The sequence below is a fragment of the Sminthopsis crassicaudata genome, chromosome 4 (assembly GCF_048593235.1).
Source record: "Sminthopsis crassicaudata isolate SCR6 chromosome 4, ASM4859323v1, whole genome shotgun sequence".
Lineage (NCBI taxonomy): Eukaryota > Metazoa > Chordata > Mammalia > Dasyuromorphia > Dasyuridae > Sminthopsis > Sminthopsis crassicaudata.
In genome coordinates, this window is record NC_133620.1 from 6527015 (window position 1) to 6538903 (window position 11889).

The following is an 11889-nucleotide window of genomic DNA, read 5'->3' on the forward strand; positions in this document are numbered from 1 at the left end:
AAGAGAAGCGATGTCATGATGATAAGCAAGCCGGTCTTTGTTAATGAATGAACAAACAGTAGAAAATGCTATCATCCTTTATGTACATTAGTTTGTTGGCTATTCACCCAGAACAGGTGTAGAAATAATAACGATCATCTATGAAAGTTGAAAGAACTTTTCTTAAAAGGATCTTGGCTCACTGAATGGACTCATAATCTCCAAATAATGTCTATTCAGAACTCAAGGACTCAGAATGTTGAGCAAACACATTATGTTGGACCCTTTGTTGGGATATAATATGTACATATTTGCCCGTATTTTCTAAGGATGAAAATTATATATTGGAAGAAAATCTACAATGTTTCTTTTAGGTTAATGAATTCCTTTAACTATTTCTAACCAGCATTTCAATGGTCCCAAATTACCCAATACACAGATGCATATAATCTTTATATCATATAAGAATGTACATATTTCAAAATATTTTTTCCTGATCTAAGTATATATATATATGTATATATATATATATATATATATATATATATATATATATATATATATATATATATATATATATACAGAAATATATGTACATATATTCTACCCTGGATCACTGTCTTGTCTTGGCAAAGGGGCTCACTATGAATGAATGAAACTTTGAGTTATGCTATACCAGGTTATCTAAGATGAGCAGGTCATAGTGGAGAGTTCTGACAAAGATGAGCCACTAGAAAAGGAAATGGCAAACCATCCCTGTATCTTTTCCGGGAAAACTCCATAGACAGTAATAAAATGATGAAAGAGATGACATCAGAAGATGAGCCGCTCAAATCGGAAGGTGTCCATCATGCTATTGGGGGACCGATAGGACAAGTACAAGCAATACTAGTACTAATGAACTGACTGGGCCAGAGCTGAAAGGAAGCTTAGCTATAGATCCAACTGGTGATGAAAGGAAAGTCTGATGCTGTAAAGATCAATATTGCATCGGAATCAAGGATGTAAGAGCTATAAACCAAGGTAAGCTGGATGTGATCACACAGGAAATAAAAAAACGAAACATCAACATCTTGGGTATCAGTGAACTTCAATGGGCAAGAATGGATGAATTTCATTCAGGTGATCATTACATATACTTCTATGGACAAGTAGCCCTCATAGTCTACAAAAGGACCAGAATAGCAATATTGGAATATGGTCTCAAAAATTACAGAATGGTATCTGTTTGAATCTGAGGCAGATCATTCAGCATCGTAACAATACAGCCTATATTCTAGCCATTGATGCTGAAGAGGACAAAGTTGCTTAGTTTTATAAAGATTTATAAAATCTTCTAAAAAAAAGTCATAATCATTGTAAGTGACTGGAATCCTAAAGTAGGAAATCAAAAGATGGATTAATAGCCAAATTTGGCTTTAGAGAATAAAGAGATGTAGAGCAAAGACTAATAAGAGGTTTTTTTTTTTTCTGAGACAATTGGGGTTAAGTGACTTGCCCAGGGTCACACAGCCAGGAAGTGTTAAGTGTCTGAGGTCATATTTGAACTCAGGTCCTCCTGACTTCAAGTCTGGTGCTCTATCCACTGTTCCACCTAGCTGCCCTGACTAATAAGAGTTTTACCAAGATAATTCGCTGGTCATAGCAAACATTCTTTTTTTTTAAAAAATCCAAAAGAAATGTGGACATCACCAGAGGGTCAAAACTGAAATTAGATTGATTATATCCTTTGTAGCACAAGGTATGGAAGCTCTATCAGCCAACTAAAACAAGACCAGGAGTTGACCGTGGCTCAGATCATGTGCTTTTTATTGCAAAATTCAGACATAAATGAAGAAAGTAGGAAAACTATCAGACCATATAGATATGGCTTAAATAGCATCTCTTTTGAATATAAAGCTTTTGGTGGCTCAGTAGATAAAGAACTGGGCCTGGAGACAAGAAGACCTGAGTTCAAATTCACATTCAGACACTTTCTAATTGCGTAATCCCAGGCAAGTCACTTAACCTCCGAATGCCTGACAAAATGGATCAGTGTTGGAGAAAATGGAAAACTGGTATCTTTGCCAAGAAAACCCTAAATAGGTTCACAAAGGGTCAGACGCGATGGAAATGATTGAACAGCAGCAACAACAACAATGAATATGGAATGGAAGTAATTAAAACATTTAAGGAATTATAGCTGGTAGATATAATGCCTAAAGAACTATGGAGAGAAATAAAAACAACCTAAGATCTTCAACTGGTCCCATCACTTTCTGGCAAATGGAAGAAGAAAAAAATGGAATCAGTGTCAGAGTTTATATCCTCAGGCTCAAAGATCACTGCAGATGATGGCTGCAACCATGAAAAGAGAAGGTGCTTGCTCCTTGGAAGTAAAGCTGTGATGAATCTGGACAGCTGACTTAAAAACAGGACATAACTTTGCGGACCAATTTTCTATATGTTTCCATGTTGTTGTTGTTGTTGTTATTGTTTTCTAGGAACAATGTGTAGTTATGAAAGTTAGATTACAAGGAGATCTGAGTGCCATAAAATCTATCAAATTGTGGTACTGGAGAAGACTTTTGAAAGTCCCTTAGATAGCAAGGAGATTAAATAAGTCAATACTTTAAAAACATAATTCAAATTGCTCCTTGAAAGGTCAACTACTGAAGCTGAAGTTTTTTTTTTTTTTCCTGAGGCTGGAGTTAAGTGACTTGCCCAGGGTCACACAGCCAGGAAGTGTTAAGTGTCTGAGACCAGATTTGAACTTGGGTCCTCCTGAATTCAAGGCTGGTGCTCTATCCACTGCGCCACCCAACTGCCCTGAAGCTTTGATGACATATGAGAAGACAGGACTCATTGGGAAAGACTGAAGGCAAGAGGAGAATGGGATGGCAGATGATGAGATGGAGAGAGAGTATCATGCAAGCAATGAACATAAACTTGGATAGATTTCAGGAGATAATGGAGGATAAAAAGGGCCTGGTGTGCTACAGCCCATGGGTTATGAAGAGTAAGACCCGACTAAACCACAAAATATACATATATGCACATAACATATCTCTCTCTCTCTCTCTCTCTCTCTCTCTCTCTCTCTCTCTCTCTCCTCCATATATCTAATCTATCATATTGATCTTATCTATCTATCTATATCTGTCCATCATCCTTCCATCTATATCTATCTATCATATATTTATTCATTTATTTATCCATCTATATCTCTTATATATTTATACATAGTTGGAGAGGCAGCAGAGACCTTAGAATTGATTTGGTTCACGCACACAGTTTTACAAATAAAGAAACTGAGGCACAGAGTTTAAATGATTTGCCTAATAGCATACATTGGCAAGTAACAAAGCTGGTATTGAATACAGGTCATGTGTCTCCAATCCTAGAATTGTTCTCACTACATCACAGTTTCATTTTTAAACATTCCTAGTAGTTCCTTAATTGTTCATGAAGACAATGTCCATAGTTGGAATATTATAATATCTACATAAAAATGAAAGAATATGGAATGCTTTAACACTCCCCGCCAATAATTCATCCTCTGCTAACAAGAGCAAAACTAATAGCAAAGGAGCTGTGCTCCAAGGGACTTAGCAGAAGACAGCCCTGGGCTTCTCTTTAGGAGCTGCCCCTTCTGAGCTAAATGGCTGCTCCTTGGGCCTTTTTAACTTATCTGTGAATGGGAGAAGATGGGGCAGAATTACGGGTGGGAAGCTAAATGCTTTTGAGTGCCACGTTGACTTTAATAGGTCAATTCTAGTGCCGGTCAGTGCTCTAAAGTGATAGTTTTCAATATGGCTCAGAAATGAAGAAGGTATTTTGCCCTCTATTTCCATCATCCTCAGAGTGCCCTCACCTCCTGGATCTCCAGTGATTCGGCTTACTCAACTCAGGATGTTCTCTCTGCTGTGTCCACACGCTTGGTTAACTAATCCCGAGGGCAACTGGGTGATCTTCATTTAATTTGGGTTGTTTTTTTTTTTAATGAACAAGAATAGTCATCTGGGAACCCCAAAGAAGGGAATGGGATCTCACCTGTTGCCCCACAGAGAATGATTTCCTGCATCTTTAGTCGCCGTTTGCAAAGACGCTGCTTTAGCGCGGGCGTTCGATGATCCCGAGGAAGCCTGAGAAGGTGAGTAGTCTGAGTAAGTACCCGAGGAAGCACTGTTATTCAGACACTGAGTTTTATCGACTTCAGACTCATCTGTTGATTCTGAAATTTAAGGGGTAAAAGTTAGCGGAGCTGGGGCTGTTTACACTCCAACCTTTCCCAGAACACCACGATCTGAAAACAAACATTGCATTCTACTCTCAGAAAAAAAAATAAAAACAACAACAACCAGTTGTAAAAGAGATGCACATAAATGCCATGAGAAACATGGTATTTGTACAGGTGGTTCTGTACAAATAGCCGAGAGCCGTTTAAATGCCAGTGTTTAAGTATTACCCTTTTTGTCTTTTGACAGAAGAACAAGTTTGGGAGGGTATAGCGGAGCCTCGGCCAGTGAAGGGTGAAGTTCCCCAATCCTCATTTCACTGGCTGGATGAACAAAGGAATCCTAAGGGAGGGGAAAATAAGAGAAAACCTATGAATAGAAAGTGACCCAATGGCTGCCGTGGAATCAGACCCAGCTCAAAGGCCCTTGTGGGAGGGGGAAATAGGCCTCCTGTGCAGCCGACAAGCTCTCTGTCTCGGGTGGGAAAGCCCATGTTACTTGATCCAGCCGTCTTTATGAATGTCTACTGTGTGCAAAGCCCTAGGCGGGACATTGGAGAAGCTACAGGGACTGATGGTCGCTGCGTAACCACAATAAAATACACGTGAAACAATATTTCTAGGCATTTATAGGGCACTATAAAATCTGTAAAGCATTTCACAACCGTTAGACATTGGAACCTCCAGCTAACCTTGGGATGTTGGGTCCTAGATGTATCACTGCTGTACAAGAGATTGCATTGGATCTATGCGGATCAGTAACTGCTAAATTACAGGACTACAGAGATGTCCGGGGCGCTGAGAGTTTAAGTGATGTGCACCTGGTCATATATAGGCCTGGAACCCTTGTCTTACTGATTCCAGAATCGACTTCTACTGCATAGGGCTGCCTCTCCTGGTTTACACTCAAGAAAATGGAGGTTCCCGCTCATTATGTGGCTAGCCCATGGTCATTCAAGAAGGAAGCATCAAGTCAGGATGGGACTCCAAGTCACCACATCCCATTCCTTCTCAAAGATGCACATCTGTCTTTTTGATAAGGCCCCATAGGAGCCACGGGATGGAGGAAACACAGTGACTAGAATATTAGGCATGGAATCAGGAAGATTTGTGCTGAGATCCTGCTTTCAGAGCAGAAGAGGGAGCAATTATTTCCCTTTAGGTATTTTTCTGTTGTTAATGAGGTTTTACATGAAAGAGTTGACCCAAATAAAATTGGCCATCTGTTCTAATCCAAATAATGATGAGGTCAGAAACATGTATAATGGCAACAATCAAGAAACATTAATTTAGCTTGTCACAGTAGAAATTTTTTTCCCTTCTAAGGATTAATAGAATGAATATTTTGGGTCATCCAAAAACATATCATTACAACAAGATAATTGGTATACGGCTAGATTTTTCTGGGTAAATAAATTATTTCTTGAGAAAAGTTTGGAAAATCTGGATTCTCCATGAGCTAGGAGACTGAAAGAGTACCATTTGATGGAAAAGTATCACTCATTTATTAAATAAAAGACTCAGGTTTGGATGAGTTTTTAAAAATTCAACTAATGTCCTTGGAATAATTTACTTACCCAGGAGTAACTGTTAAACACAAATCAATGTCATATGGCTTAGCGTTTCTAATAACCCGTGTCATCCTGGAAATTGCTAATAACTTGGAAATACCTCAACTGTGATTTCCTTTGGGGCAACTGGCCACTTATGTTCATACTTTTCTTTCACAGGTTGGTCGGTGTTGGCCGTTGGATTTGAATTCTCAACACGCCCTCCATGGCTTGTTTTTCCCACCAGATTTTGAACAGATTTTACCATATTTTTCAAATCTTCTGGGTAAGGGGTAGGATATCGTTTTAGATTTATTTCAACCTGCAAATTTAGAAAAAGAAATTTAATATAAAATGCCTTTGGGTATTCATTTTTTACAAAACTTTCATCGTATACATACTAGCTAGCAAAATTGCATGTTGAAATCATAAGCACTGAAGGCATTTGAAAAACTGTGCTCTCTGTGGAAGAGTGCTTATTATACTCCCCGATTCTTTTGTCCATGTAGATTTAAGATCCTGCTTTCTTCTCAGAGTTACCTAGCAGATGTCTGAGGACCTCAGCAATTTAACTGCTTAGAATATTGATAGAGCATCTAAACTATTGAGTCATTTTGCTATGTCACTTCATATTTTATACTTTGGGGGCTTATTCTTTCCATCCATTAATTACTTATAGGCAATAATATTGATGTTAATGGAACACATGCAGGAAAAGGGGGGAGACATCCCTCCTTCAATGAATTTCATGCAGTATTGTTATATGTAAAAGAAAAAAATGAAAAGTAGATAACATCTGGTGTCCTAATATGCATCAGGGAGATGTTAATGACCATTTTACTTGGAAATGTACAGCATTTCCAAAGTAGGAGGAGAGGGAAGCATTATAAGGGTCACTTACATTTAGTTTCACCCAAGTATAGTACAACATTTTAATGTGTTTGTTAGATCAGAGCCAAACTAGTCAAGAGAAATGGAGAAGTGAAGCGATCACATAGCTAGAGAATGCTTTGGCTTCCATTAGATTGGTATTTCAACTCAACGCCATCAAACGCTCCTCTGACAAGAGGGCTTCGAGCTTTTGTTTCGGCAAAGACTGGCCTTAGAACCGCTTCAAGCTCTGCTTCACTCTGCCGAACTAAATTTCAGGAACTATATGTATGTGACTGTTCTGAACAACTAAGTTATAGAAAAATGAGAAATTCCACATAGAATAGCCTGCCTTTAGGTTACTTTTTTACATAATCGGACCAAACAACATATTTATCAAATTTGTCTTCAAATAATGATGTAAATTTCTTTGTGTCAATAAAAACACCAACACCAACGGCAACAGCAACAACAGCAACAACATGATACCTAACAAAAGAATAACAGCTCTGGGTTTTCCTCCAGATACAGAAATCATGTGTGTATGTGTGTGTAAGTAGGCTTGAGTGAGTTTGTAACTCAATAAAGTTCTTAGGAAGCAGGAAATTCTATTGGATGGGTGATGAGGCTAATGTAGATGAGATAAACTGTTTTGCCATCCAACAGGAACTGAACATTTCCAAATTTCCTCAAACAATGACCAATCCAAACCAAACCAAAAACAAAAGCAAACCTCTTTTTAGTGCTCTGTCCAGATTATATTTCTAATAGGCGTAATAAGGAAGTAAGAAGTTATTTAGAAAGGTGTTTAGAGATTTACAAAATATTTTGATAGGATTTAGTTAGCTTAAGCTTTTTCCTATCACAGAAATAGATTAGATTAGAATTTGTAGAATTAATGTAGAAATATAACAAATCAGAAAGGCTAGAGAAGCCTAGGCTTTGAAGAAAATAAGCTTTATGAACAGTTTTAAACAATATAATAGAATTTTTTTAAAAGATTAAGCCAATGTGGTAAATCTTAAATTAAAAATAACATTTTTTTACTAAAAAAAATCCCGTGACACTACTCTATGAAGAGAATGTTAATATGAAATATTTGATTTTTAATAATTTTGATTTTTAATTATTTTATTGAACTTTAGTACTGTTGGACATCAGAAATTTCAAATAACAAAATAATCATTTCTAAAAATGCAATGTTTTAAGTCAGGAATTGTGATTCCTGTCAATATAATATTTTCATTAACACATAGTGTTGATATGGAAAGTTCAGTTGAAATACAATAAAAACAGATTAAAGTCATATATATGTCACCAATTTTTTTATCCATAAATTATTTTTTACATTTTTCAGCTTCTAGAGAAGTCAAGAAAAGAAGCCATTTTGCCCATTCAAGATATAGCTGGAATAAAATTTGTTCTTCTTCGTCAAATCTGTTTGTTATTGATAGAATTACATGACAGTGTGTTCTTAATCATAATCAGAACATTTTCTGAATATTTTGTTAAGTGAATATATTTTGACAACATGTCTAGTATTCAAGTAAACATACATTTACATAAAAGAAATTTGGGGACATATTTAAGCTGGAAAATAATCTTTTCAGTTTATTAGAGGAGGCATGATATTCTTAATGCAAAATGCTACTGGAGTAGGATGTAGGAGAATTGGTTATTGGATCTATTTCTCCTCTTTGTAACAGGACCCTTCTTATAAGAAGGGTCATTTCAGACAAATCAAATAGTCTTTGTGACTCGGTTTCCTTATATGTAAAACAAGGATCATGATATTTGCTTAATCTAGCTCACAGGTTTGTTGTAAAGGCATAATGAAGTAATAGATGTGCCAGTTATTGAAAACATTTAAATTATAAGAAAGTAATAAAACATTTCTTTGATATTAACTTTAGTTTTAAATTAAAAAATGGTTCCCTTGGCAAATGAGGGTTCAAATTAATGTGCTTTGCCATGCCCCTTTTGTTTTTTTTTTTTTTTTCTAATTTCATTCTGATCTATTTGAAAGAAAATCTACTTCAGTGGCAAAGGATATACCTAGTAACTATATTTTGAAGTTATAAGCAACTCACTAGTGTATCACACACAGACACACAGACACACACACACAAACAGTATTATTATAGAAGGCAAACTGGTCTCTTAGAATCTGTTTTTTTTTTTTAGTTTGAAATAAACTAAAGTTTATTTATTTTTTCTGAATGTCTGAACTGTGTGCCACAAGGTGGTATAATACCAATTTTTAAAAATTCAGTAATGTTTGCTAATACTTTACTGATTCTTTTACTGATTTTCAATATGCATGCCAAATGCTCCAGTGATGAAAAATATATGGTCACTCCAGTGATGATAAATATATGATAGAAACCTTATGTTAATATTACAATACTCTAAAATGTATGGTATTTCTTTTTATGTTTAGGACAAAATGTCTTTTATTCTACTACATAATAAGAGAAAACATAAGTGTGTTTAAATTTAGGTAACATATTTACTAACAATTATTTGATTTTTGAAATGTTGCATCATATCACTTACCCTGTAGTATTTGTTCATATTTTATTGGACAGAAAAACCTACTGAAATATTCAGTCAGTTTGTGTAAAATAAACAAATGTTTTATGCTCTTTCTCTTTCATTTTTAAATCAACTGGAAACAGAATTTTGTTTAGGAATTATTTGAAATTGAATTGAATTTGAAATTTGAATTGAAATAGTCATTTTGTGATTTGGAAATATTGAAACATTCATTTTGAGGCTGAATTTCTTTATACTGTTTCTTTATAAATATTCATAAGATTATAATTTAGAAATGGACAAATCTCCATGTTTAAAATGGTGCCATCATTGTTTCCTTAAAAAGTTACTTGATTCTCATTTTATTTAACAATAAACTATAGAAAGTCAAATTTTAGGAGAAAAATAATTGTTAATATAATTTCATTTTGAATTAGTTTATTCTGGGATTAAAATTTTTTAAATTAAAGGAAATTTTGGAACACTTTAGAAGAAAGTATTCTCAACCTGCCTAACTTTGCAGAAGGGTTTTTGTCCAGTATGCAGACTCATGCGACCACAGATTTGGGTCAGAGGAAGGTTTTAGGCCCCTGCCTAAGAAAGAGCCAATGATTTGTCCAATGTCACATAGCAGGTCAAAGTCTGAGGTATATTTGAACCCAAGCTTTCTTGCCTCAAATCCCTATTCACTAAGCCACACTTCCAGATAATGCAGCTCATCATGTATCAGGAATACAATTAGTTAGTACTTCCTTAAGTGATAAAAATGCAATAAAAAGAGTGAGACCAAGATAGCAGGTTTATTACTTCATTAAAATGCTATTGTTGCAACTCCAAAATAAATCTTTTAACAAAATCCTATTTTAGCGCCAATGCCTCTTTCCTATGAATTTTCATCCAAATGCAAAGTCATTTTAAAAATGAAAGATTTAGAGACATCAGTTGCCCCCAAATGCACATTGTCATGAAGTTTAAATTGACCAGCTGTCTAACTGTCAACACATCTGTCTAGTTGCTAATATTCTCCCAATATTCTCATGCTTGGGATGGGAAAGGCCATCATTAATGATAAAAGCTACAAACAACCAAAACTGGTTCGCCCAAGTCACAAGCCACCCCAGTGATCCCCCCTGGAGGTGCCCCAAATTGTCCCTCCCCTTTAGCATTTCCCTTCCCCCCCAACCCCACCACGCAGATGCTGATATTGCCAAGTTTCCATAGCAAAATTCAATCTGGATCGAATAATGACAGTTAAAAATAGGTAGGCAATCATCATTCCTTACAAAAACCATGCAGAACATACCCCATAGACCACTGGCTCCAAGGCAGCCTCTATAGGGAGGGATCTCCTGCCCCGAACATCTAGGCCTACCTGTCTGCCACTTAGAGAGGGAAGAGTGGTGGAATTTGCTGCAGCTGGCAACGGAGTGCCCATGCTCCTGTCCTGCTGGAGGCCACTTATACACCCCCATGCCAGCTGTGGGTCAATCTGGGCAACTGGCATGTCTTGGATCTGCTGATCACACCTGGCCCATGGTGTGCAGCAATCGCCAGACAGTCTGGCAGGTTGGAGGGCAATCCCACGCTGGCCCCTTTCCCAGGGGGCATGGCAAGGGTGATCCTGTGGGAGAAGGAATCTCCATTTTCTGGGAGAAAGAGGAGCACTATAGCAACACTTTCAGTTTGTTATCATTCTCTAGCCTAATTTGAGTCCTTTTTATTTGGTAAGGCATTCAAAGTCTGTAAGCAAACTAGTTTTTTTCCTCTACTTTATCAAACAACAATATTACAGCGGGATCCTAATGGGTCATAAATTTGTCATAAAATGCAGCAATCATGCTATACTGTACACACAGTTAGGGAACTATACATTAATGTACACGGAAGTTGATGGGGTAGGTCAATAGTGGATGATTTTCCATTTTCTGAATTAGCATCTATCAAGAGATAAAATGGGTACTGAATTTAATGCACATGTAATGAACCAGAAAATTGAGATTAACCTCATTTAAGATTTCAGTGTAACCCATTCATCATGCCTCCATGATGACTTATTTAGAAGAATGTTTGCATTCTAATTTGCCCCAAACACATTGGCATTGGAAATGCTTAAATCAGCTACAATCAAGTAGATGGAAATAAATAAAAAAAAAAAACAAAACAAAAACCCATAACAGCATTGACAACAACCCCCCCCCCCCAATAAACTCCAAAGGAAAAAGAAAAGCTAATGTGGAAGCAAAGAAAAAAAAAAGCAACTTAAAACCAAAAGAAGAAACCCCAACCTTCCTCCCCAAAATTGCATCCCTCTCCCATAATAGCCCACCATCCAGAGGACAGGGACCTTATTTTGGTCTTTTCTTCTTAGTACGGTGCCTGGTGCATAGAAAGTGTTTACTGATTGATGGATAAAACTCCACCTACCAAACTTCTAAATAATAGTTTGAATTGACAGTCTTTGGTAATTGCAGCAGCTCTGTTTCTATCACCTCACACTCCCCCCCCCCCAAATCAGGTTCAAGACACTTTTCTTGCCCTCTTGGCTTCTCTGTTAAGGTTGTCATTGAGAAGTGCCAGGAGTTTTGGAAATGCAGTAAAGGAGAAAAATGCTTCAGAAGTCCATGTTTTCACACATTACTTTTTGTACTGGGTCTAACATTTAAAATTCTGGGAGATAAATACCTTTTCTTTGCTTCTTTGGAGGACTCAATAATAATAATCTTAAATTCTGATCAGGCT

The 11889-nt window shown here is 36.6% G+C and overlaps 1 protein-coding gene across 12 annotated transcripts in view; it reads right to left on the bottom strand.

The window, feature by feature from the left end:
• LRRC7 (leucine rich repeat containing 7) overlaps window positions 1-11889 on the bottom strand; it is a 561937-nt gene that overhangs the window by 86737 nt on the left and 463311 nt on the right. For 10 of the 12 annotated variants that reach the window (XR_012481825.1, XR_012481824.1, XM_074265661.1 and 7 more), the window contains 4 exons: window positions 10523-10771; window positions 5867-6067; window positions 4427-4538; window positions 4012-4192 (listed from right to left, as the gene is read on the bottom strand). Coding sequence is in view for 10 of the 12 variants with exons in the window: in XM_074265661.1 (XP_074121762.1) it covers window positions 4012-4192; window positions 4427-4538; window positions 5867-6067; window positions 10523-10771 (743 nt within the window). In the remaining 2 variants the exon portion in view is untranslated. Of the gene's footprint in view, window positions 1-4011; window positions 4193-4426; window positions 4539-5866; window positions 6068-10522; window positions 10772-11889 lie in introns of those variants that run through there. The other 2 variants (XM_074265663.1, XM_074265666.1) reach the window with 2 other exon arrangements.